The 26168-nt window shown below is 36.2% G+C and overlaps 5 protein-coding genes and 2 pseudogenes across 8 annotated transcripts; 3 read left to right on the top strand and 4 right to left on the bottom strand.

Moving 5' to 3' along the window:
• Positions 1 to 1364: 1364 nt before the first annotated feature.
• Positions 1365 to 10098, top strand: LOC104739419 (transcription factor TGA9-like). 2 transcript variants are annotated; one of them, XM_087484239.1, is made up of 13 exons: positions 1365 to 1594; positions 1806 to 1998; positions 2497 to 2591; positions 3049 to 3134; positions 3518 to 3751; positions 4574 to 4612; positions 4771 to 4830; positions 5172 to 5249; positions 5417 to 5465; positions 5577 to 5848; positions 6854 to 7075; positions 8011 to 8153; positions 8252 to 10098. In XM_087484239.1, exons 2-13 carry the CDS (start codon positions 1892 to 1894, stop codon positions 8337 to 8339), a joined length of 1473 nt encoding a protein of 490 aa, XP_087340365.1. In that variant the 5' UTR covers positions 1365 to 1594; positions 1806 to 1891; the 3' UTR covers positions 8340 to 10098. The 2 variants fall into 2 exon arrangements, with proteins under 2 accessions (XP_087340365.1, XP_087340366.1); XM_087484240.1 differs by lacking the exons at positions 1365 to 1594; positions 1806 to 1998; positions 2497 to 2591; positions 3049 to 3134 and adding an exon at positions 3265 to 3424 and having other exon boundaries at positions 3521 to 3751.
• Positions 8879 to 14324, bottom strand: LOC104739417 (uncharacterized). Its single transcript, XM_087484246.1, has 8 exons — positions 14032 to 14324; positions 13602 to 13904; positions 12709 to 13364; positions 11486 to 12262; positions 11197 to 11374; positions 10885 to 11096; positions 10526 to 10790; positions 8879 to 10437 (listed from the first exon to the last, which is right to left on the bottom strand). The coding sequence occupies exons 5-8, from the start codon at positions 11353 to 11355 to the stop codon at positions 10156 to 10158; spliced, it is 918 nt and encodes a 305-aa protein (XP_087340372.1). The 5' UTR covers positions 11356 to 11374; positions 11486 to 12262; positions 12709 to 13364; positions 13602 to 13904; positions 14032 to 14324; the 3' UTR covers positions 8879 to 10155.
• LOC104739418 (U-box domain-containing protein 1) lies at positions 9034 to 10098 on the top strand. Its single transcript, XM_010459765.3, has one exon. It carries the CDS (start codon positions 9034 to 9036, stop codon positions 10000 to 10002), a length of 969 nt encoding a protein of 322 aa, XP_010458067.1. The 3' UTR covers positions 10003 to 10098.
• On the bottom strand, positions 11686 to 14199 carry LOC147927796 (protein NO VEIN-LIKE-like). Its single transcript, XM_087484668.1, has 7 exons — positions 14032 to 14199; positions 13817 to 13904; positions 13602 to 13770; positions 13187 to 13364; positions 12553 to 12624; positions 12041 to 12262; positions 11686 to 11757 (listed from the first exon to the last, which is right to left on the bottom strand). Exons 1-7 carry the CDS (start codon positions 14197 to 14199, stop codon positions 11686 to 11688), a joined length of 969 nt encoding a protein of 322 aa, XP_087340794.1.
• Positions 14325 to 15768: 1444 nt separating the features above from the next.
• On the bottom strand, positions 15769 to 19149 carry LOC104739415 (protein NO VEIN-LIKE-like; annotated as a pseudogene). Its single transcript, XR_015579979.1, has 5 exons — positions 18743 to 19149; positions 18283 to 18620; positions 17532 to 18012; positions 17275 to 17388; positions 15769 to 16502 (listed from the first exon to the last, which is right to left on the bottom strand). The product of XR_015579979.1 is annotated as a protein NO VEIN-LIKE-like (transcript).
• A 1291-nt stretch (positions 19150 to 20440) lies between these two features.
• Positions 20441 to 23861, top strand: LOC104739414 (zinc finger protein WIP3). The gene is made up of 2 exons (XM_010459761.2): positions 20441 to 21280; positions 22743 to 23861. Exons 1-2 carry the CDS (start codon positions 20690 to 20692, stop codon positions 23166 to 23168), a joined length of 1017 nt encoding a protein of 338 aa, XP_010458063.2. The 5' UTR covers positions 20441 to 20689; the 3' UTR covers positions 23169 to 23861.
• Positions 23862 to 24009: 148 nt separating this feature from the next.
• LOC104739413 (beta-1,6-galactosyltransferase GALT29A pseudogene) lies at positions 24010 to 26010 on the bottom strand (annotated as a pseudogene). The gene has a single exon (XR_015579977.1). The product of XR_015579977.1 is annotated as a beta-1,6-galactosyltransferase GALT29A pseudogene (transcript).
• Positions 26011 to 26168: the final 158 nt, after the last annotated feature.

Here is a 26168-nt window from a genome sequence, read left to right as displayed (position 1 = left end):
ATTCCTTATCCCACATTATTACATTGTCTTTAATTTCTTTTTACGTGTATTTCATAATATATTTATTATCACCAAACATACTATGTTTTTAAAAAGCATTATTTGATCGCTCATTGTGTACTCTACCCCAATAACAAAATCATTTGATCAATAATAAAATAACATAGATAATCTATAGCTGGAGGAGTTGTATTCATTTAATCATTAGAACCAGAGTATATATTGTCTACTAGACTTCACAATTAGATATCATATTCTTTGGCAAAATATATAAAGTAGGATGTATTTATCATGCCCATTCAAAGATTCTTTATATTTTATTTCGAGAACTTTCATGTATCTTGTTTCATCTGGTTTTAGAACAACACATAAACTACTCAAACAAATTAACTTCATGATCCATGCTGCTAGCTATAGGATGATAAAGTGGGTTTTAGAAAACTTTATCATTCTCTTTTCACATATACAAACAAGTATTTATATAGATACGCATCTACGTGAATATGAATACTAGTATATATAAAAGATGATACTAGCTATAGATTTTTTTTTTTTTTTTAAATGAGTACGTGAATAAGCCCAAAAAGAGATTTGATGAGAAAGAACCAATAAGCACAAACAGGCGGTTACAAAGATAGAGAGAGATTGTGGAGTAGGAGTCAGTGATTCTAGTGGGTTCCTCCTCTTTTTCTGCTCTATATATCTTTCTCTCTTTCTATTTTATTTACTAAAATACAAAATAATTCATTTAATTTTCCTCATCCTTCACTATTTCTACCTTGATATATAGTTTTCTTAATAATCTCTCTTGTTTGGTCCAATTAATCTTATATCTAATCTTCTTATTATTATCTTTCACATATTGGATAAAGGCTCTTTTTTGTTTTCCTTTTACCAAAGATAAAGCCCTTTCTCTGAATTTTCTGTTTATCTATATAGATATCGTATCGTCCATCTGATCAATTGCCAAGTACTACTAGCTTGACCCTTTGACAGCTATAAAGTTAGTCAACTAAATTTTCAATTTTCTGTACAACTCTTTCAAACCCAATACTATTATTCTGAATACAAAAACGAAAAAAAAAAAAAAAAAAGATAGAAACACAAAAGCATAGCCTGGAGACAAGGTCTGTGAAGGACAAGATCTTCGTCTTATTTATACCACGCAATATTATTTTTTATTTTTTTAAAAAAGAAAAAGTTTGAAAGTTAGCAAGTGCAAATTGTGTTTACTGTGGAAATAGATAGAGAAAGGTGGTGAAAAGGAGAGAGCGATGAATCACAAAGGTTTCTTCGCATACAAGTAGAGGGAAATAAAGTGATAATAATACTATACAATTAGTCAAATTACTAGTAATTTTATTGTTTATCATTTCTCTATATCTAACAACATTATTATATATAACACGCCCACATATTTGATATTTTGTATATGTGTATATATCCCGGAAAGAGAAAAGGTTGGACCCTCTTTGTTTTTCTGTTCAGCCATAAAAAAGCCTTTGACGAGAAAGTTTCCATTCTACTTTCTCTCTCTCTCTCTCTCCTCTTTGTTCTCTCAAACACCCAAAGCAAATAAAAAAACTTCACAAAGGTAATAAATTAAACACATATCTTACTTTCATGTTCATCATCAACAACTAGCTTTTTCTTTTCAATATCCTCAATCATTTGATCATCTGATCAAGAATTAACTAAGAATTTGCAATATCTCTCTCCCTCTCTCCCTTGTTGTTTCTTAACTCAAGCTTCTATATATCACCTTTTCGTCTTTCTCATATTTTCAAGACTTTGATGTTTTACAGAATAGAGAGTATATAATCAAGCAGAAGAGAAGATCAAGAAAGAGGAAGATATCATCAATTGAAGCTTTTTGTTTTTTTGGGAGGAGATGGCGAACCATAGAATCAGCGAAGCCACAAACCATAACCATAATCATCATCTTCCTTATTCACTAATCCATGGCCTCAACAACAATCATCCACCTCCTGGATTCATGTAACAAATCTTCCCAAGTCTTTTCTTCTTTACAGAAATATATATTCACATAAAGCTCAACTTCTTTATTCATATATTTCTAATATATATTGAGCTCTAAATTTTTATATGGGTTTTCTTTGTTTATGCTCAATTTGTCATTTCCTTAATAGTAATTAATATGATAGTATATATGTTATACGGCTTCGTTCGTGAGATAATAAATGGTCAACGTACGAAAATCTATAGGCAAAACATAAACTAAAAGATGTGTTGTAGATCATCCGAAATTATAGGTTTTATAAGTGCTTTAGCTCTTGTGTAAACTTGTATTATATGCGACCGTACGTCTTTATTTATATATATATATATTTCTTCAACTCAAATGCGACCCTCTAAGTATGGTTACTTAATTTTATTGTTCGTCTTGTTCTCCATTTTCTCACTTTCTAATTTTAGTTACAACTTATGATGATTATTCTTTTTGTACTAATTATATAATTTTAATAAATGAAACAGTAACCAAAATGGATCGTCCAGCTTCGATTTTGGAGAGCTAGAAGAAGCAATTGTTCTGCAAGGTGTTAAGTATCGGAACGATGAAACAAAGCCACGTAAGCCTCTCTCTCATATCTTCATGACGTGAGCTTTCCTTAACAAACTCCAATAAAGTTTTAGAATTAATAGAAAAAAACAAAAACTGAAACTAAAAAAAAACAAAATGTGAAAAAGCTGAGAAGAGTCTGAACAAGTCTTTAGATAGGTTTAGGTGATGATACGGAGGCAAAAGAGAGCCTTGGATGGCGTGACTTGTTTATTTATTTCTCTTCTAATAAAAATCTTTTTTACCAACTCCCTAACTTCCTCAATATCGAATATTCAAAATTATACTAGTATTAGGAAATGTATGTCATGCTATATATATAGTTCCACGTGATAAATGATGTAGTTAATTCCAATTAGAATACTAGATTGCAACAAATGCACCCACCTGATTAATATCAATCAACCATGATCACTAACTACATTCTATGATACTAAAATGTAATGATGGGTAAATCTGCATTGCAGCTTTATTAGGAGGAGGAGGCGGAGGAGCTACGACTCTGGAGATGTTCCCTTCATGGCCAATCAGAACTCACCAAACTCTTCCTACTGTACCCTTTCTTCTTCTTTGACCCTTTCCTCTTGTTTTTTTCTCCTTTTTCGGCATTTTCTAATTTATAAATAAAAAAACATTTATTCTCTTATATAATTTGTGCATAAAAACATAGTATGTTTCTTGTTCCTCTTACTATCCTATACTAGTATTTGCTTGTTTTCCCCTCTAAACTGAAAGCGATTTTTTAAGACTAGTTAATTACTCCATTCCTTTCTCCTGACTTTATATTATTAGCTAGTAGATAAAACTAATAATACACCCATTTGTCAAAAATTATACGCTAAGGTCAATTCCTCCTTAGTTACATTATAATTATTCCTTTTCTGACTTTTTATTTAGTTATACGTTGAGTATGATTATGTTGAATATGTATTGCAGCAGGAGAGTTCAAAGTCAGGAGGAGAAAGCAGCGATTCAGGATCTGCGAATTTCTCCGGCAAAGCTGAAAGTCAACAGCCTGAGTCTCCCATGAGTAGCAAACAGAACCATCATCTCATGCTTCAGCATCATCATCACAATAATAACAACAACATGGCGAACTCAAGTTCAACATCTGGACTTCCCTCTACTTCTCGAACTACTTTAGCTCCTCCTAAACCTTCGGAAGATAAGGTACTCATAATCATCATCATATTTTAAAATTTCAATTTGCATGTAGTTGGGGTCATCATGAGACATGCATGCTTTGGTGCATGTACATGGTATGTAGGAGGAGTATATCATTAGGCCTCTCTCTCTCTCTCTCTCTCTCTCTCTCTCTCTCTCTCTCTCTCTCTCTCTCTCTCCTTGTCACATGGTAGATATGCATGCACATGCTTTTTCATATAGGTCTATGTCCTAACAAATCTTCCAATAAAACAAAATACATACACAGATCCCAAAAAGGAAACGGATCAGAGAAAATTCAGAATTTTGACCTCTCAAATCGTATGATAAATTTGAAAACACAGACAAATTTTAATTCCAAATAAAATAAAAGACAAATTTTAAATCCAAATAAAATTAAATCCCCATATAAAACGAAATAAAGCAGAAGAATCTTCCTCAGTGTTATATACTATTTTAATAAATAGAATATATGGAGTATTTTAATTTCCTTTTTTACTCTCTTTTCTATTTTATGTTTACTTTTTTTTCTTCCAAATATTTATTTTTGTTGCATGTTAATTAACCAATGCTTTAATTTTTCACATCCATTAATGTCATGATATATCTGCTGGGTATAGATGCATAAATGTTTCATAAATTTCTTACATGAATTCATATCGCTTAGATTTAAACATTTAATACATGATGTTTTCCTTCTTGTCTCTATATATGAATATTAATCACATGACTGGACTACACTTATACAATTAATTTAATTTCTGTTTTCTTTCTTTCTTTTTCACTGAATTCAATTTCTATTTTCATCTTTGTTCTCTGACATTGCAGAGAAAGGCTACAACTTCAGGCAAACAACTTGATGCTAAGGTACTTTAACGTTCATCATCATTATTTTCTATACATTTATTTGACTCCCCCGAGGAGACATATGTATGTATACATAAATACCTTTTCGTAACCTCAAATTATATGTAGTCGTAATAGTATAATTCGTTAACTTCTTGTTTAAAACTGGATTGATTTAGACACTGAGACGTTTGGCCCAAAATAGAGAAGCTGCTCGCAAAAGTCGTCTTAGGAAAAAGGTAACCATATCAATACCATCTATATGACATATTCATTACTATTTTTGTCGAATAATATTGGGTTGCATATAAACAATGCTTTTTCTTTTTCTTTAATAAACACATCAAAAATGCTATTGCTATTACTGTAACATAGGCATTGGTTTTTTTGGGGAATCGCTGCTATATCTATGCATTTACTTCTATATCTACCATTTACCAGCCTTCTATAATAATTCATTTATGAACGTGTAGTTTCCATGCACCCATCATTACGAAAAATCAAATTTTTAGAATAATTCTATATGTTTGATATATTGATATAGTATATATTAACAAACGTGTACTTATGGCATGAGTAGGCGTATGTGCAACAGCTAGAATCAAGTAGGATAAAGCTTTCCCAGTTGGAGCAAGAACTTCAGCGTGCTCGTTCTCAGGTTGATTTTTAAATTATTTATTTTCTTAGAATATAATCCTTCCTTTTTGTTGTAAAATAATACTATATTTTTACTTTGTCACAACCTGTGAATTGTTGAGATACTTAATTTGGCTATCAAAAATGTATCTTTGTGGAATTTAATATATTTGTTTATGTCGATGGTAGGGGCTGTTCATGGGTGGTTGTGGACCATTAGGACCTAACATCACTTCCGGTACTGAAACCTAAAACACCAATTTGTATAGCACTATTTTATTAAAATACAACAACAATGATTAATTTACTATTAACAACTTTTATGTTTTTAAAATGAACGTACGTATAGGAGCTGCGATGTTTGACATGGAATATGGGAGGTGGCTAGAGGATGATAACCGGCATATGTCGGAAATTCGAACCGGTCTTCAGGCTCATTTATCGGACAACGATCTAAGGTTGATCGTAGACGGTTACATTGCCCACTTTGATGAGATATTCCGATTAAAAGCCGTGGCTGCTAAAGCTGATGTGTTCCACCTCATCATCGGAACATGGATGTCCCCAGCCGAACGATGTTTTATTTGGATGGCTGGTTTCCGTCCATCTGACCTAATCAAGGTTCGATTTCTTCTTCTCTTGTTTGGCATATTTCTTATGTCTCGATTACTCCAAGTACTTAAGTTCTAGGTTTTACGTTTGCATGTGAATTAATACATTAAAAAGTTATTTTATATAATTATACTATGTTTGAACCGCAATACACCGCGAGACTATTTTTGTTTTTATTCTGTTTCTAAAACATTTAAATATTTTAGTAAATATATGTACATTTATTTTTGAAATAATTATCATTAATATTAGTTATGTTTTTCTTTAAATATTTTATAAGTTAAAAGATTTATACCATTAAAATATTAATAAATGTATGTACTGAAACAGTTGCGGATATGTATATACTTTCACGGGTTTCATAGGATGGTTAATTATTTTATCAGTTAAAAATCTATAATATATGAAATAAATTAATATTTTAGCGTTAGTTCAAACCCGTAATGTCATGTCGGTTCTGGAACAGATTTAATGACTTTAACCCGCAAAAAAGTATCCTACAAAACCCATAGGAGTATATAGTCTGCACACATATGTCCCGCTTGAGTTTACAGGATTAGGATATGTGAGCATTTTACTAATTTAATTCTTCTAGTTTTGTTTTAACCCGCCATGTGAGGTCTGACCCGCAACAGATTTAATGACTTTAACCCGCAAAAATATTATTACTTTGATTAAGAAGATTTTTTTTCAAGTTTAAGAAAAGTTATATTTATTTAATTAATTATCAAATTAGTATTTAATGCAAATAGTAGTGGTTCCGATTTTTTTGGAAAGTTAGGATTATGGGGGAATAATTGTTTACAAAAATCAGAAACTTTATCATAATTTAATAAATTGTAAATTAATAAATCAAAAAATTTAATACAATGACAGTCTTGTAAATAGGTGACAAGATCAGGATTTATTTGCTAAATGTACTTGAAAAATGTATATATAGATTAGAAAATGGTTGCAAAATGTAACGCAAAATAAAAAGAGAAAATTAATGGGGGATCTTTTCTAATTAATTAGATTTTGGTGTCACAAATGGACTTATTGACGGAGCAACAACTGATGGGAATATATAGCCTACAACACTCGTCGCAACAAGCAGAGGAAGCTCTCTCGCAGGGTCTCGAACAGCTTCAGCAATCTCTCATTGATACTCTCGCCGCATCTCCAGTCATGGACGGAATGCAACAAATGGCCGTCGCTCTCGGCAAGATCTCTAATCTCGAAGGCTTTATCCGCCAGGTTCCATTTTCTCACCTATCTTTTTTTTTACCTTATTTGCTTTCATCTACTTCTATATATGATTTTTCATTCGCATTAAACTTACATTCTACATTATTACGTAATGATGTTTATAGAACACAACATATTATAGTAGTGTTTTTAACGCAAAACGAGAGAGAAATAACCGTGTGGAATATAAAAAAAAGTGACCTAACTATATAATTATAGATAATATCATATATACATATATAGAAGAATGGAGAATTTTGATGTGTTTCTCTTGGAAATATGTTAGGTGTGAATATAACATTTTGGGAGCATCCGAGCATGTATATACTATAAGACATACAGATGTTTTAAAATGCGGAAATACGTGCATATATTCAGCGTACATATATGAACAAACGTCGTATGTGCTGGCTGAATTTGTCTAATAAGAAAAAATAAATAATTTGATAAAATGTTGCTTTCACGTATATATTGTCTGTTTCTGGACTATATGCTCAATTGGCCATGTCTTTTCAGCTACTTTTTTTCTCCTGTCATATAATAATATATGTTGTTTTTAGTCTTATTTTTAATTAGTCCAAGAGCCAAATTTCTTTCACCAACTTGTTTTTTATATTATAAATAGCTGAAAATACAAAGAGAATATGTTTAAAGCATTATCCATCTCTTTCAAAGTTTTGTTTTGACGAACTCAATAATATACATATAATATTTACTTGTTTTCAAACATTCGGATCAATTTTTTTTTTAATTATATCACAATTACAAGTTATTGACTTTTGTAATACCCATTATCCCCACCATGGTAGTAGGTATGCAATTATCATTATCATATTTTAATATTGTTATCAGATGAAATAGTGGTCAGTTTAAAATGTAAAGATTAATTAACTGTGATTACTTATTGATTTTTTTTGAATTGTCTATTCTTAATATAACTGAAGGCTGATAACTTGAGGCAGCAGACCGTTCACCAGCTGCGACGGATCTTGACAGTCCGACAAGCCGCTAGGTGTTTTCTAGTCATCGGAGAGTATTATGGAAGGCTCAGAGCTCTTAGCTCTCTTTGGTTGTCTCGGCCACGAGAGTAAGATGCACATTCATAACGCATATTTTACATTTCATTAATATATAATTAATGCTGCAATATTAATCTGATATTGGAAATCATTAATGTGAATATAGGACACTGATGAGTGATGAAACATCTTGCCAAACAACGACGGATCTGCAGATAGTTCAGTCATCGCGGAACCACTTCTCCAATTTCTAAAATGAAAAATGTAACTTTTTAATAACTAAAAAATGGCCCAATTTCATTGTCTGTCTTAAATTTCACTTATTTCGTTATAAGTTGTACTAGAAAATATAGGATCTTCGTAATCGTTTCGCCCTTTTTAATTATAGTTTTCCGCTACTATATAAAATTAACGTACGTACGTACGTACCACGTAAATGGAACCGATTTATGTGCGATTAAATGATGCATTCGGAACGACAAAAGAAGCACTTGATTACGATACGACCCATATGTATGATTAACGGGCCTTACATGGGCCAGACGCTGCTTTCTGTGACTTATCTCTTCTCTCTATCTATCATGTAAGTTTTTATTTATTCCAGATATTTCTGTTGTTTTCAATTTCACATCGAATCCGATTATAGAAATTAGAAACGTAGAGTAAAAGTAACACATGAAATACATGGGTGCATTCTAAATTCTCTAATCGGAAGAAAAAAAACAAAAGTTGTACCTTCATGTTGACAAAGCAAAAAAAGTCGGACCTTTTAATTCCCACTCTTTTCATTCTCTTTGTTTACTGTTTCAAACTCTTTTAACACGGAGCAAAAATATTAGTACAAGTGGTTCTGTTCAGAAAAGTCCAACTTCATTATCCAATAGAGAGAGATCATTAATTAGGTTTTTTTTTGAAGAAGGTTTCATCAGATCAGATCTTTTTGTGTCAATGGAAACAGCAAAGCGTAGAACGATGTCATCAATCGTAGCCAAGCTCAGCTCTGTCTCCGAACAAATCAGAGCCGCCGCTTTAGCTGAGCTTAGACTCATCTCTAAACAAGATCCTGACAGCCGTCTCATCATCGCCGACGCTGGAGCCATCCCTTACCTCGCCGAGACTCTCTACTCTTCGTCTCACTCTTCCCAAGAAAACGCCGCCGCGACTCTCCTCAACATCTCCATCACCTCTCGCGAACCCCTCATGTCCTCACGCGGTTTGCTCGACGCGCTTTCTCACGCGCTTCGTCACCACGACACAACCACTTCCCCCGCCGCGGTTCAGTCCTCCGCCGCCACGATTTACAGCCTTCTGATCGCCGAGGAATCTTACCGTCCTATCATCGGATCTAAGCGCGATATCATCTTCTCCCTCGTCCACATCATCAGGTATCCGAGTTCGCATCCCCGGTCGATCAAAGACGCGCTCAAGGCACTCTTCGCCATCGCTCTCTACCCGATGAACCGATCGACGATGATCTCCCTCGGCGCGATCCCGGCTCTCTTCTCGCTGATCGTCAAGGACTCGCGGTGCGGGATCGTGGAAGATGCGACGGCGGTTATGGCGCAAGTCGCTGGATGCGAAGAGAGTGAAGACGGTATGAGGAGAGTTTCGGGAGCCAACGTGCTCGCGGATCTGTTGGATCCTTGCACTGGCTCGACCCTACGGATCAAGGAGAACGCCGTCGGTGCGCTTCTGAATCTGGCGAGATGCGGAGGGGATGAAGCGAGGTCGGAAGTTGCGTCGGCGGTTGCGTCTGGTGCTGATGAAGGAGCCATGGAAGGGATCGTGTACGTAGCTGAGAACGGTAGTGTGAAAGGAAGGAAGAAGGCGATTGATCTTTTGAAGCTCGTTAATGGCGGCGATTCACGTTTTGACTATCTGATCAATGAAGTTAATCCAAATAGCTTAAGCATCTGATTTGCACACAGTCTTGTTTGTGTTACTACTAATTACCATTCATTGTACACTTTGAACATATATCAATCAATCAAACACATGACCCGTTACAAATCAGTTTCTTTTTTTTTGCTGTACATGTTTTCATCTAATGGTGTTGTGACTTGTGTGAGTTCAAGAATCCAATAGTGAGCGTAGAATTGAATCGCAAACGCCATCGTAGTGCACGACTAGATGTCCGCCTTGTGGGATTTCGTGGTAGTTGATCAATGGTTGCTTCTGCAAGATGCATCTTTGAAGTTGGAATGGAACAACTTTGTCTTCCTTCCCATGCCAGATGTGAATGCAGCTCTCTTTACTAATGTTTAGATCTGCAGGTTCGAAGTCCCATTGCCCGAAACAAGCTATGAAATCGTCTCTTAGTGTGTCGAAAACATTTCTTTCCCGTAGCGAATCCTGTATAATGTTTTAAGTTGTGTACCAAAATGATCAAACAACTTCAAATTTGCAATTCAAGTTGGATGGAGTTAAGTTAGGTAGTGACCTTAGTAAGCATGGGGAAACCAGTAGTTCGCTTAAGGACCTCCATGTCATGGCTGTTGAAGTAGACCGGATTGCTTTCAAGAACTGAACTAGTTGATGGGAAGAGCTTTTGAATAACCCACCAATGTAACAGTCCTGGTGCATATTTCGATATCCTCAAACCCCATTTGATAATACCTCTCCTGTAATCTTTCTTGATTAGCTTCTTAGGAAGCGAGGGCCACCGATAATTTACCACCGGAGCAACAAAAGCCACGCCAGATAGCCTGCAGAGAAGACACAATACTCAACGGTTACTTAACTGTTCATATTCTGTTTAGCCTTATCCTCAAGTTTGGGTATCAAGAATGGTTAAATTGCCTGTGAGGAATGTGTTTTAGGCAACCCCAAGTAGGGTAAGATCCCATGGAGATTCCAATTAGGTAAAACTTAGGTCCTAACTCCAACTGATCTGCAAGTTCTGCTATGTCATCAACTTCACTTTCCAATGAGCGTTTCGTGTTTGAATCTGATTCTCCGTATCCAGAACGGTCGTAGAATAGAAAATACACCCCAAGCTCTTCTATTAGCTCCTGAAAAACTAAATCCAGGTGAGATTTAAGAATCACAATGATTATAAACAGAGGCTTGGAAACATCCAAACAAGATCCAAAGAGCTTTTTTTTTTTGTACATTTGAGGCTGAGAAGTTCATTTCTTTGGAGCTTCCAAAGCCATGAACAAGAATGATTTTGTATTTGGCCGCTTGCTTTGGAACTCCTGTTTCTCTATAAGCTAAATATCTCCCATCCCGAAGCTTAACCCTGTTTGAACTTGCAGAAGAATCCCCCATCAACCCTGATACAGTACCACTACAAAAAGACACAGATTTTAGCCATTAATGACTGATGCGATATATTATGGACCACACAGAATGAATTTGGGTATTGAAACTGGAAAAAAAACCAAGTTTCAGGAGATACCAAAAATCTAGAAGGAACACAGAACTGTATCAAACGCTTCAATCTTTCTGTGCACCAGATGATGATGATGATTGATAAAAAAGATGGCTACTTGAAAAAACAAAAAAGCAAGTTCCTTAGGTGTATTGGATTTGAAGGGAATAAAGAATTGAGCAAAATATTCCTTTTCTGATGCTTTGGGTAAACCATTCTTTAGAATTTTATCCTTTAGCCGTCTTTATTTCCATGTTTGTAAAACCTGAGACGCCACTGCCAGTTTCACCAATCTCAATCTTGTTTCTCCCACAAGTTAACCAATAAAGAAACTTCCCATGATTATTAGTATTACTTAGAAACAGCATTTTTGACAAACTGTTCTTTTTGAGATTTTCGAATATTCCTTATCCCAATCCTTGAAGGTTCTATCCCCAAAATCTTGGATGCCATGTCAAATAACCGGTATTTTAATTTGGTAAAGGTCATTTTCATATCACTGTAAGAAGGTATTAATAACAAAATCAAAGGAAACTGAAATGGGTTTAAAATGAAACGTTCCCCTGTTTCGCTGGTGTGAACCTGTCGATCTCTTGCGCTAAAGTCCGTTGAGACGGAATTGTTCCATTCATGAACGAGATTTCCTGACGTTGAGCCACTCTTGTTGATGGACATAGGACGTGATGCGCTCGGCTTATCAGCTCTTGAACTTGTCCGTGCGCAGTCATCATATCCAGCAACCAAGTTTGTATCTGTGATTTCAGTCGGTATCTGTTCCTCAAGAGCCTCTGTTAGAAGCTCCTTCTGATTACAAGAGTAGAGAAACAAAGTTACTACTCTAGTACGGCACATCTGCAACTTTATCCTTCAGCAAAAGGAAATAAAATTATCAGAGTTCAAGACAAGAAAAACGAGATAAATATTCCCTGAAACGCTGAAACAGATTATTCACTAAAACAATGGATATTTGAAGAAAGATAATGCAGCTGTATGTACACAGAGCTAAAATCTTTTTGCACAAGACTCCAAACCAGGTGTACGAAAATGATACAAATTCATGTCAAACTCAGGTGTAAAATGAAATAGTAGGGAACTTTTTCATAAACGCAACCAGGTTTCAGTTTCAGACATTCCCTACAGGTGTTTGCAAGGACAGAAACTGCAACCTGAGATTTTGGAAGGTTTCTATTAATTACTTCAAGACAAAAACAGGGAGATGAAATGGGGACTGAGCTGATAACGGGCGCAACCTTTATCCTTTTTCAGCCTGCCTCAGTGACATCGTGATGTGCACATGCAGAATCAAAGAGCAGAGCTGAACTAGGGAAGTTTTTACATTTGCTAACTCAACTCCAAGACTTTGCAACTCGGTGCTAAGTCTCAGCACAAGAGCAGGGAGCATAAGAAGGATCAGAAAACATAAGAGAAAACGCTTAAAACCGAAGTTGTAAAAGTATGAGTGAAAATGGTCTAGCTTCCATATTCGGAAATTTTCTCAAAATTTGAAAAGAATGTGTCACAAAAAATAGTGAGCCTGTGCTACTTGGAAAATATAACAAAGGGGGCAAAAAAGCGTAGCAAAGGTAAACCAAAGGTAAGCAAACTGGAAAAGTGGAGTAAAAAATTGAATTTGGATGTAAATCAGGATAGCAAAAGGTGAAACTTTCCAGCATCCTTCAATTTGAAATAATGTGCTCACTTAACAGAGGCCTAATTTGAAAATTTGACACTATGATTGTCCTCCGAGCTCAATGAAGTAAATCTTGTATGCTTGCCACAATAATCCTTATCTTGCTGTTGTTTCTTTGGTGAAAGGATGCGATACTTCTGATGCAGTTCAGTCAGCAAGATCTTCAGTGTTTCGCCTTCTTGACTCTTGGCGTCTTGAATGAAAGATACATACATCCTATAAAAGGTTTTAAATCAAACACAATCAGCTGACTGAGAATATAATCCAGCCATCAACCAAACTTTAATTTCTACATAACAATAAAAATCAACAAATTCAAGGCGTAGATAAAAAATATCAAACTGATCAAAGAAATAGCTGGATTTTTGAAAACAAAGCTACCTAACCAGCCTAACATCAGCACACTAACTAACTCATAAGCAAGTTTCGATGACCCAGAAAACAATATCGTACCAAAAAGCTCTGAATACGAACACCAATGTTTTACTTGCTTGTAACTGATTTTCTGATCGAGCTTTTAACATTGTCCATATGATATAAGTGTTGAGATAGCTATCGAGTATGTCCTCACTAGGCCAGTAGAAGCAGAGATGGATGGAAAATAGAGCGTGGATGCTGCAGCCTGCAGCAAAGGTCCCAATTCCGAGATCATCAAAACAACCAACGACCTCGTTTCGAAATATTGCCACTTTGCAACTCATGCAGGGTCACAATTCTTCTAGCCCCAAACGAAGCGCAGTGAATGAGTGCACAGATCTACAGGACATCAAGAGAGCACGTAATTGCTAAAGATTCAAAAGGGGTTTACATAAATAATAAAAGGAATCAACTTTTCAATAGATAGGCTACGTATTGTTCTAATGAAAACAGTTTCAAGCTTTACCTTGCCTTCAAGGGACATAAGTTGGCGAAGCGACCACGAGCCGTCGCGGTTCCAGCTCGAGTTTCTGACAACAGCGTCATTAACAGAACGAGTCAGAGAGGAAGGTTCAGGTTGCACTGTCGAGGAAGAGAAACACAGAGAGAGAGAGAGTCGGTGACCACCGGACATCATCTGGAGTTGGCCGGGAAATCGTGTTGCGGTGGTCGTCGAGGAGCGAGGAGAAGAGAAGTCAGGTTACGACAAAAGAGTCAATTTTTGTTTTCTCTTCAGTTGGGCCAAGATGGGCCTTTCTCATTAAAGTAATTGATTGGGCTAACAATATTTATTTTTGTTATCTGTGTTTTTCTTTTGTTTTTTATGAGAAAAAAGAAAATTATGAGAAAAAGGAAAACATGAGAAAAAAAAATTAGGGAAACATGAGAATATAAAAAGGTTTTGTTAAATTTACTCACTCATGGCTCCAACGTCTATATAAAAATCCATTGGAGAGCTAAGGTTTTCTTCCCTCATATCACTAGTTTACAAATTTGACCACTCTTAACCTAGACTTGGTTATGCATGCACATTTTGTTAAGGTGTCCGGCGAAGTCACTCACCCGATTTCTATTGGTGTAAAAAATTGTTGCTTCTAATATTAGAGAAGACAGCTTTGGTAAGCTTATCGTCTAAGGCAAAGGTTCCGTCGTCCCTTGGTTATTTTCGTTTCTGAAGAATCCACCACTTGTTAATCTGATTTCAAAAAAGGACAGGTTCATATTTTCACTACTTGTGATGTTTTCTCGCGAGGAGAAGCACTCCAACAGTCAACTTTGTATTTGTCTTCTCTACGCTACGACCTGAGGAGTTATGACAGAAGGCTCTTGTGCTTTGACAAGTGGACGACATAAACTTCTACTAATGGTCCCATCCAGTTTCGGTAGACTTGTGTCCAGGCTTACCTATTACTTTTTGAGGTTTGATGAAAATTCTAAGCACATCAAAGTGCTCTACGTGACACACAATTTTAACACACCAGAAGCAGAGTATTACCTTTATAAATGTGATGGATTAAATATCTATTTTTTATTGACTTACCAAATAAATCATAAGCTTTTGTTGACTTTTTTAAAAAATCACAAACTTTGGTTGATTTTGTCGAATCAAACATGAATTTGAATTATCCAAGGCAACAACTTCGACGGTTTCATTATCCATTAATAATTTCTTTTAAATAGTAAGAAAAAATTGTGATTTTGTTTAGAAAGTCAATTCTAATGTTTAATAACTATTAACAAATGTTGTTATGTCATGCCTTATTTGATAAAATTAACAAAAGTTTGTGATTTATTTTGGAAAGTCGATAAAAATTAGAGATTTAGTTCACCAAAAACAAAATTCATGATTTTTTCCACTTGAAAAAAACAAGTTTTTTTGTGTACTGGATTTGATTTGAAGGCAATATAAAATCGAGTAAAATATTCCTCTGGGACCTACGTTATGGATTGTAGTGGCATGTGCCACTAATAACTATTGAAATAAGTAAAGCTTTAAAATTTAACGAAATTTTTAAGTGGCCTAGTGGCTTTAGACTTGCGCAAAAAACTCATGAGGTAAAGGGTTCGACTCCTTTCTATTATGAATTGCACCCCCTAATAGTTTATGCTGGGTCCACCCCCTCTTCACAACCTGTTCTTTTTGAGATTTTCGAATATTCCTTATCACAATCCTTGACCGGTTTTTTATATCTGGAGAAGGTCATTTTCATATCACCATCCAAATATCGGATAACTAAACTAAAGTTTGGGTTTTAAATAACAAAATCAATATATGATATCACTGTAAAATACTTGAACAAAAGAAACTGAAATGGGTTTAAAATGAGACGTTGACCTTGTTTCGCTGGTTGGGCATGAGAATCAATAACCGGAGATGACCTTCTTGGCATACCTTGACAAGATTCCTATGCTGTGTAAGGATGGCATTACTGTTGCCTAACAAAACATGAGCAATAAAGTAACTATCTCCTTTCTCATTTGCAAATTGCCACTCCTTCACCGTCAAGTTAAAATAGTCTTTTCCTGTTGATACAGTTGCTTTCACCTCTACGTACTCTTTCTTACCGCCTCTGTTTTCGATGACTAGATCGTAAGGTACCCGGTTTCGCTCTGCTCGTTAACCCATCTAACCAGAGCCTTCTTCCCGTATTTTGCAGCGAAGTATCTGTAAGCAATTTCTTCACCTTTCCTACCAGTCTGTTGCGCTTGTGCAGCCCAAGGTGTGCCGGTGTGAACCTGACGATCTCTTGAGACGAAATTGTTCCATTCATGAACGAGATTTCCTGACGTTGAGCCACTCTTCATGGACATAGGACATGATTGGTTCGGCTTATTAGCTCTTGAAGTCCCTGCGCAGTCATCATATCCAGCAACCAAGTTTGTATCTGTGATCTCAGACGGTATCTGTTCCTCAAGAGCCTCTGTTACAAGCTCCTTCTGATTACAAGGGGAGAGAAATTAAGTTACTACTCTATTACGGCACATCTGCAACTTTATCCTTCAGCAAAAGGAAATTAAATGATCAAAGATAAATATCCCTGAAACGCTGAAACAAAATTTTCACTAAAACAAGGATAATTGAAGACGCAACCATTCAGTTTAAGACATTCCCTACAGGTGTTTGCAAGGACAGAATCTGCAACCTGTGATTTTGGACTGTTTCTATTAATTAATTCAAAAAAAAACAGGGAGACGAATTGGGGTCTGGAGCTGATAACGGGCGCAACCTTTATCCTTTTTCAGCCTGCCTCAGTGATATCGTGACGTGCAACATGCAGAATCAGAGAGCAAAGCTGAACTAGGGAAGTTTTTACATTTGCTAACTCAACTCCAAGACTTTGCAACTCGGTGCTAAGTCTCAGCACAAGAGCAGGGGGCATAAGAAGGATCAGAAAACGATAAGAGAAAAGGCTTAAAACCAAAGTAGTAAAAGTATGAGTGAAAATGGTCTAGCTTCCATATTCGGAAATTTTCTCAAATTTTGAAAAGCATGCGTCACAAAAAATAGTGAGCCTGTGCTACTTGGAAAATATAACAAAGGGGCAAAAAAGCGTAGAAAAGGTAAACCAAAGGTAAGCAAACTGGAAAAGTGGAGTAAAAAAAGGAATTTGGATGTAAAGTGGAGCAAAAGGTGAAACTTTCCCGCATCCTTCAATTTGAAATATGTGCTCACTTAACAGACATGTAGTAAATATGACCACTAACTCACAGCGACATGTAGTAATCCAACAAATGGAAATGATGACATCACTTTAGCCCTTTTAATGTGAGCTTGTACTTCGGATCCACCCAAGTTGTAAGAAGACAATACTTTCTCGACAAACTACAAAAATAAGAGAGTATTAGAGAATAAAACCTACAGCCTCACCACACCTTACTTAAGATGATTCACTGTCAGATTCAAGCAAAAATCTAATGTAGGACATAAACAGTCATCCAATCACGATATACTCAACATGGACTTACCATTGACATGCTTAACTCTTTACATTTGTCCTTCCAAGTTGAAACGAACAATCTCAGAGCTCCTTCAGATTGTGTGAAATCAGCCTCATTAATACTGAAAACCTGCTTAGCATCAGAATCATCTGCTAATTTAGAGGGGTCTCTTCTAAGCAGTTTGTGAAAACCAGATTTTTCACGAATACGACTCTCAGCCTTTCTTTTCTTACTGGAGCTCCCAAGTTGCTTAATCTCTTCTGCAACAGATGGATATGGACAACTACTGAAACCGTCAGAACTATTAACATTTTCGACCTCATAATCAGCATTATCATCGTTCTCCGAGCTCAATGAATTAAATCTTGTATGCTTGCCACAATAATCCTTATCTTGCTGTTGTTTCTTTGGTGAGAGGATGCGATACTTCTGACGCAGTTCAGTCAGCAAGATCTTCAATGTTTCGCCTTCTTGTCTCTTTGCGTCTTGAATGAAAGATACATACATCCTATAAAAAATGTATTAATCAAATGCAATAAGCTAATGCAGTTTATACTACGAATCAATTAAGAACATAATCCAACCACCAACCCAATACTTGTAATCTAACATCAATTTCTACATACAATAGAGATCAACAAACTTCAGGCATAGATAAAAACTATCAAACTGATCAAAGAAATTGCTGGACTTTTGAAAAAAAAGCTATCTAACCAGCTTAGTATCATCAAACTAACTCATAAGCAGCTTTAAATAACCCAAAATTACGATACCATACCGCAAGTTCTGAATACGAACACCGAGCTTTTCTTTGCTTGTAACTGATTTTCTCACAGCAACAAAATTCAAGAATTCATCGAGCTTAACATCGTCCATATCATAAGTGTTCAGATAGCTATCGAGAAATGAAATTATCTCCTCACTAGTGATCCTCACTAGGCCAATAGAACCAGAGATGGATGGAAAATAGAACAAGACAAGTGGATGCTGCAGCAAAGGTCCCAATCCCAGGTCATCAAAGCAACCAACTCCCTCGTTTCGACATATTGCCACTTCCAAGTCATACAGGGTCACAATTCTTCTAGCTTTAACGAAGCAGTGAATAAATGCAATAATCTACAAGACATCAAGAAAGCACATAATTGCTAAAGATTCAAAAGGGGTTTTGTATAAAAAGGAATCAACTTTGCAACAGATAGGCTACGTTTTGTTCTAAGGAATACAGTTTCAAGCTATACCTTGCCTTCAAGGGACATAAGTTGGCGAAGCGAAGGAACATCTTGCATTTGCATCCCTAAAGAATCAGCTTGAAGTTGTGATTGAACCAATTGCCAAACCCTAGTCGAAGAAACGTTCTCTCCAGCAGAAATTAGCAATTTACGCGTCTTGTTGACTGCATTCTCAATTCGAATGACTTCAACATTACCGCCGGCGCCAAACTGCGGACGAGGGAAGTTGAGATTTTGCTGCTGTGTCTGGAAATTGTATCTAATGGGCTGATGGATACTGAAATTGGAAAACGCACGAGTCGCTTGAGGAACATATCCACCGTTCGCGGAGGCGCGTAAAGACCACGAGCCGTCGCGAGTCCCTTGCATTGGTCGGCCCCGGAAAAAACGACAAAAAAAAGTATCGGAGAAGAAGAACAGAAGAAGGGTTTAAGCTCTCTCGTCTATTCAAACGTGGAGAGTGACTCTAATTCATTCGGAGGGTTTAAGATGAAATGTACCGGTTTTTAATTTAGCTTCTGATAACTTAACCGGTATTGGTCAATAAAATTAAACAGTGCAATTTAATTAAATTGGTTCACAAAACATGACCAGAGAAAATATTTGATCGTATTTGAACCGCATGGCAAGTAGACCATATTGGTTCAACCGTTAGCTATAATACCACTCGTACTTTTTTGCGAGGTTAGTATTCGTTAAGGCTCCACCACAACATTGACGACACATACATTGAATAAACTTGTAGTTTCGACTTAATGACTACTGTACTCCCGTTTGTTTAATCATATAACTACTTTTCTATTGGAGTATTTTATTCCTTCAGGTATTGACTAAACCACGGTTAACCTTTGTATCTTTTCGAAGAAAAATTTCTTGTGCTTATAGGTCAAACTCCACTATCTCTATCTCTTCCAAATCTTCAAACTACTAAAAACTAAGTCTATATTAATTTAATTAAAACCTTGAATCGAAAACTCATACATATTATCAATTGAAATTAGTTTTAGGAAAAGAACAGTTCTGCAAACTAGTAGTATATATGATTGCATGGATTAACTAGTGGTGCAAACCATATCAAAATTGAATTAGGAATGAAATACAATCAATCAAAGTACGTAGTTTCACACCTTTTAGCATATACTAGCTAATATTTTAAAGAAAACGTAAATTGTGGATTCGAGTCCGAGCTAGAAAAATCTTACGTATGGGAAAGGTGTATTGTGTATATCATCAAGTTCGTGTAATAACTGCTACTTGGAACATCAAAAACGTCAATAAAAGTGAACGCGTGATTTTGTATCAGTTAGCTTTTTTTATCATTTGTCCCTAAAAAGACGGCTAAAATGATGTTGAAATTGTTGTTTTGATGTAATGATGAATTTTGTCTTCGCCGGTCTATATGCACTTAATAGACAATTATGACTATAAAATGATGAAAGGATATCGTATTTGTTGGTATAAGAATAAGATGATGTTAGAAAGTTTTAGTAAATGGGAAAAGGAAATGAGGGTAAAGAAGAAAAAACTAAAAGACTACGAGTCTTAGGATTCTCTTTCATTGAAAAGCCTTGTGCAATTGTGCGTTTGCTTTTCACTATATGGAGTAAGACCCACACCACATTTATATGAAGAAGATTACAAATTTTTTCCCCTTCATGTAAACGCGTAGACACGTGCGAACGTCGACATATCTACATATAATAATACGTGTTGCGGTAGGAAGAAAAAAACAAAAACTTTACTGACGACGAAGATTTTGTATTGGAGAAAAATATAGGAAAGAACCTATTTTGACGAACGGCTACGATACACACACCAGGTAGGTTGATCTATAATCTTTTCCTACTACTACTAATCTTACCCTTTTATCGAGGGGAGAGAGAGAGGGAGAGAGAGAGAGAGAGAGAGAGAGAGAGAGAGAGAGAGAGAGGGAGAGAGAAAGAGTGAGAGAGAGAGATGAGTTTGATGAATCCTTATGAGAATGGTTTAAGTTTCGAATCCCCAAGCTTCATTGAATGGCTTAAACCTCCATCTTCTCCTTCTGTCTTATATCGTATGAAGACAAGAGATGCTATATCAAGATCAAATCACCACCAGAGTAAGATGAACATGTTGGAACGATCTCTATGCTTATACCAACCACGAGAACCGCTCAACACCTCTATTCAATGCTTGCCTCTTCTAAACAAGCTCATGGAAAATAAGAGTCGTCAAGCCTTGGAAGATATTAAAGAAGAGACTAAGGATGATGTGGTTACTCTCCAAATCGGGTTTCCTAATTATCACCGTGGTAACTCGCCGGGGGATGACTCTGACACAACTTCTGACCATCAGAAGAAACCCATCAAGAGAGAGATAATAGACGATGGCGTGGTGATGATGAAGAAGAGGAGAAAGATGAAGTATGATGAGGAGGTGATTGATTCTGATATGGAAGTCTGTGGGAAGAGGTTTTGGATACCAAGTCCTGCTCAGATTCATGTCGGTCCAATGAATTTTGCTTGCTCTATTTGCAGCAAAACGTTCAATAGGTACAATAACATGCAGGTACGTCTTAATTCTCTCTATCATCCTTAATTACCATATATGATTTGTTTTAGATATCTACGTTCATCTACAAATCTTGCATTATGTGTGTGTTAACCATCATCACTATATAGATGTCATAATACCAAGAGAAAACAAAAAAACATTATTATCACTGTCAACTTTACCTTTGCCTTTGTCCATTCTAATATATATTCATATATAGGGTATGTAATTCACTAATTTACTGTTATTTTCCTAAATAAGCAAAGAAAAAAAAAGTTGATAAATTTATACATTTTTGATTTTTTTCAATTCAAAAAGGAATTTACCCTTATTAATTATCGCAGCGAACAAAATTAACTTTTGTTTTTAAAAAGTCTTAGTTTTGTTTTTAAACACCATATATTTCACACACACAAAAAAAAAGTGTATGATAAATGTAATCCGTTATGTATTGCACTTTTTGAGTGTATATGTTAAAGCAAACGGTTATAGTAATAAGTTTATATAATTGTATGATCATGTGCATACATTATCCACCTACAATAATTCCTTATATATATGGACCATACACTTCCTTTTGTATGAGTTATGTTGTACTATAATCATACATATTCTCGAAGATATATATAGGTACACGATACATACAGAATACTGGAAGGAATTTAATTACATTGATGACTTAATTATAACGATAATTAATCGCGGTTGGTGTGTGATTCGTGTAGTATTAGATATAATCAATTGAGAGAAGGATTATATTGGGTATGTAACGTCTGGATTAGTTGAGAAACCTTCAAAAAATATTTTGACTTTTTCCATTGTTTGCCTTGCCTTTTGGTTGAAAAGCCAAAAAGCAAAAAAGAATAATCACGGAGTGGGATTTGGTAAAGTATAATTCAGCAAGAAACCAAAAAAGGGGAGAAAATAAAAAAGGCAATGATCATACTACTTTTACTGAATATATGCAATCGATTACTTGACCTAATGAAGATCTGGGTAAAAAGCCTTCTAAATCAAGTATCACTTGTTTCTATTCTACTTAGGATTCTCTCCTTTACCATATATACTAGTAGTATAAATTTACTTTGGTCCTAACTTTAATTCGAAATTAAAATCATTAAATCAATACCTTTCTAAGTAGAAAACACACATTTTTCTTACACATACAGAGTTTCTTAATTATTAAATTTGTGATTAGCATACACTAGAAGTGGAAGTGGACGACAAAAGTTTCTCAAGTTCTTTTATGTCCGGTTAAGTCTCATCCTATATGAAATTGAAAATGCACTCCTGAGCATGCATTTGAGTCCTTAGCAAATTTATGTCTTACATACGTACAGATTATAAATGTCGATTAGTGTCACATATATATAATATTAATACGATGATATTCATTAGAATTATAAAAATTTCGATAGAATTATACACAAGTAGAATTCTTATGTTCTAACGAAATTACATACGCAAACATGTACAGATGCATATGTGGGGACATGGATCTGAGTTCAGAAAAGGGGCTGACTCGTTGAAGGGCACAACCCAACCTGCGGCTATCTTGCGGCTACCATGCTATTGTTGTGCAGAGGGATGCAAGAACAACATCAACCATCCACGGTCTAAGCCCTTGAAAGATTTTCGTACACTTCAGACACATTACAAACGTAAGCATGGCTCCAAGCCCTTCTCTTGCGGAAAATGTGGCAAGGCCTTGGCTGTGAAAGGCGACTGGAGGACACACGAGAAAAACTGCGGAAAGCTTTGGTATTGTACATGTGGGTCAGATTTCAAGCACAAGAGGTCTCTCAAGGACCACATCAGGTCCTTCGGCAGTGGACATGCTCCTCACCCGTCTCTTTCTTTTGATGGTTTCGAGGAGGATACAGAATGTGTCACCACAGAGTGAGAGTGATGTTAGATACACCGGAGAGACTGTGGAATCATCGAGTGACCGGTAAGATCTGAATTTTCTAATGTTGCTTCAAAACTATCCTCCACAAAAACATCTCAAGTCTACCAAAGAATTTCTATCTTGGAAAGGGAGAAATTCTTTGTTAGACTCGATATAGAAAAAAAAAAATATAGAAATTTACCAAATAAAATGAAGCAACATTTTAAAATTTAGATCTTTTTATTGGATATGGTTACGATAAGTCCACATAAAGCCCGGTGTTTGTCTAACAATTTCTTCCTTTTTTTAATGTTTGAGACATGGGTTTGAGTATTGGTGTGTTACGTACAATGCATGTGATATCATTAGGGTTCTTGGTTTGGTAGTAACATTAAGAAAGGAGGTTTATTATGCTCACTAACAAAAACTTCTCTTTTTACGAGGGTTGTATTTGTTGGGGAGCATATTGTGGCTCGTGTAAACCCCTAGTTATCTTAGTGATTAGTAGCAATTAAGTATGATCTGGGTCTTAATTAGGGTTTTCCTTATTTAATAAGGGTGAACCCCTATCTATCGCTTAAAATTTTGTGAAGCACGTGAATTTTCTGTTTCTCACAACGTAATTTGTATTAGAAGAGAAAATTGGTGTGCTTCACTTCATTATTGTACGATGTAATCCTCACTTATTAAAGACTCTTCCTTCCTCTATTGTATCTCTTTTCATTACATATCATGTGCTCTCGATTTGTTGTTTACAAAGATTCATGATATTGTGTTTTTGTGGTTGTTGAACTAATAAATTTCACGTTACAACAAGAAAAAAATGTTATATCTGAAGTTCGTAAGACTTGACACGTCCTCTGAACGATTTTGACTTGTATAGATTCCATTTGTATATCGTCGAAATTTACCATACATTTCATTATGTGTGTGACACCACAAATCTAAAAAAATTGTAAAAAGCACTCACTCCTTACCATTTTGGGAAAGTGTTAGTCTCCACCGCCCAAGCTCAAACAAAATCTTTGGGACTTGGGACAAAACGACAGTGCAAAACTCTTGCCAACAAGCTTCTTCGCTTGAAACAATAACACAACTCTCTGACAAAACTCTTTGATGGTATATATCTATTTTCAATGGTAAACTTGTACCAAAGGGATCTTGAATTCCTTAGGCAAGAACGGGATAGCCCTGGGATTGTTTTCCAGGTCACGATACAATCTATACTCTGCTTCATAGTCATGAAGCTTTAGCTCTGCTTTCTGATTAGTATGGTAATGGTGCTTGGTTGAATTCAACTTACCAAACCCAAAAACACTAACTTTCTCACAAACTCCAACCGCAAGCATCACAGCTTGCATACCTGACGAGTAGTGAAACAACGAGCCTTCATGGTTTTTACTCCAATCCACAAACCCTTCGGCTTTCTTCTCTTCCAAGAACTTGTTGACCGAGTAATACTTGACGATTCTAGCACACAAGACATCGAAACTCGGATCCGTGATAATCAGAGGAGCTCGATGCGATGGTTTGCAAACAGTATAATCCAAAACGTGAATGGGTTGGCAAATGTACATCACAATGGGAACTGTTTCGCCATAGGGATGACAGTAACAGCTCTGCCTTCTCCCACACTGATGCAAAATGTTACTATTTATGAAAGATATGTTCGTTTTCGATCCGACCTTTTTCTCAAACCTCTCTGTTTTGGCATTGTTCAACCGAATCACAATCTCATGCTTATCAATGAGATCACCGTATTGGCTAATCAGCAATGTTCCGCTGTTACCAACCACTGCACAAGATGAGTATCTTCCTACACCGTTGTGGGAATCAATCGGAACCTTGACTAATCTGATCAAATCTAACATGACGTTAGGTTCATAAGCTCTTCTCCTACGAGACCAAAGTTGTAAATTTCTCTTGAACTCTGACCAGTAACGATAAACCTGAGGGGAACGAAGCGTTACCGGAAATTTAGAAGCAATGTCTCTGCTGCTCCCATGGCGATGTTGTTGTTGTTGTTCGCTCGGTCTTGACATGGAGCTGAAATGGCGGCGGTGGGTTCTACGAGTGTTGTCGTAATCCGAGATCAGATCGACCTCTTGTTTGAACTTGAGCTCGCCGGGATCAATGGCGGCGAATTCGAGCAATGTCTCGTTGAATACAATCTCTTCAGTCGTCATGAGTCCGGAGGTGCCGAGCTCGGCGATCGCGGAGGCGAAGGAGAAGCTGCTTCGGCGAATCGCGACTCTGCAGATGAGTGTGGCGGCGAAGAAGGCGAAGAGGAGAGCACTAAAGAGAGGCCTAACGGATCGTTTCATCGGCTCCCCGGAGAGATAAAAAGTAACAAACGTCGGGAAGTTTCGGCGCGGGTCGGATCTTGAAGTCGGATCAATTGATTTTTAAAGGACGAGACTTTATTAGAAATATATGATCAGAAACTTGAGGGAAGCTTATAGAAGGAAACCTGAGTATGGTGAGTCCATCACAAGAGAACGTGAAAGAAAGAAGAGAAAGGTGAAGAGGGTAGAGTGAAACTGAAGTCAAAGAGACGACATTGACATTGTTGATTAAATTAGGGGGGGGGGGGGGGGGGGCAAGTGTGAGATAGGATGATATGAGGAAGCCCTTAAATGGAGGAGGAGAGATCTGAAGGGAAGAGGAGATAGATCCAATTCAACTAACATTAAACAAATCATTCAATTACTCATTCTTTCTTTCCTCTTTTTTATGTAAGTTGCAGTCATGTTGGAGAGAAGAGAGAGAGAGTGGTAGCTTCATTGTAAAGTTGCGAATAATAATGATGTAACAATAATAAAAATCAAAGAGGGAGACTGTTTTGGGAAACCATTCTACTTCTATTGTAAAATTGTTGTTCTAGCCTTTTCTAGACTTCTAGGTAAGGTAGAGAGTGTGCTGTCAATTAGGTTTTTTGTCTACGTCCTTCGCCCAAAACTATTTTTAAAGTCCATTAAATGAAGCTCTTTTAAACCTTTTATTGGGCTCGTGATG

This window comes from Camelina sativa, chromosome 14 (genome assembly GCF_030686135.1).
Source record: "Camelina sativa cultivar CO46 ecotype springtype chromosome 14, ASM3068613v1".
Classification (NCBI taxonomy): domain Eukaryota; kingdom Viridiplantae; phylum Streptophyta; class Magnoliopsida; order Brassicales; family Brassicaceae; genus Camelina; species Camelina sativa.
The sequence above is the reverse complement of the archived record's forward strand: the minus strand, read 5'-3'. Positions and strand labels throughout refer to the sequence as shown.

Excerpts from the sequence above, each read along its gene's own strand:
- LOC104739417 (XM_087484246.1), bottom strand. The coding sequence starts at position 11,355 with ATGGGGGATTCTTCTGCAAGTTCAAACAGGGTTAAGCTTCGGGATGGG. Across the intron at positions 11,097-11,196 it reads TGAACTTCTCAGCCTCAAAT|GAGCTAATAGAAGAGCTTGG; the intron begins GTACAAAAAAAA and ends TTAGTTTTTCAG. Across the intron at positions 10,791-10,884 it reads CTAAAACACATTCCTCACAG|GCTATCTGGCGTGGCTTTTG; the intron begins GCAATTTAACCA and ends TCTTCTCTGCAG.
- LOC104739418 (XM_010459765.3), top strand. The coding sequence starts at position 9,034 with ATGGAAACAGCAAAGCGTAGAACGATGTCATCAATCGTAGCCAAGCTC.
- LOC104739414 (XM_010459761.2), top strand. The coding sequence starts at position 20,690 with ATGAGTTTGATGAATCCTTATGAGAATGGTTTAAGTTTCGAATCCCCA. Across the intron at positions 21,281-22,742 it reads ATAGGTACAATAACATGCAG|ATGCATATGTGGGGACATGG; the intron begins GTACGTCTTAAT and ends AAACATGTACAG.
- LOC147927796 (XM_087484668.1), bottom strand. The coding sequence starts at position 14,199 with ATGTCCGGTGGTCACCGACTCTCTCTCTCTCTGTGTTTCTCTTCCTCG. Across the intron at positions 13,771-13,816 it reads TGGCAATATTTCGAAACGAG|GCTGCAGCATCCACGCTCTA; the intron begins GTCGTTGGTTGT and ends CCTTTGCTGCAG. Across the intron at positions 12,625-13,186 it reads GCTCGGAGGACAATCATAGT|GTTGCAGTTTCTGTCCTTGC; the intron begins GTCAAATTTTCA and ends CCAAAATCTCAG.
- LOC104739419 (XM_087484239.1), top strand. The coding sequence starts at position 1,892 with ATGGCGAACCATAGAATCAGCGAAGCCACAAACCATAACCATAATCAT. Across the intron at positions 2,592-3,048 it reads GAACGATGAAACAAAGCCAC|CTTTATTAGGAGGAGGAGGC; the intron begins GTAAGCCTCTCT and ends TCTGCATTGCAG. Across the intron at positions 5,250-5,416 it reads TTCAGCGTGCTCGTTCTCAG|GGGCTGTTCATGGGTGGTTG; the intron begins GTTGATTTTTAA and ends TGTCGATGGTAG.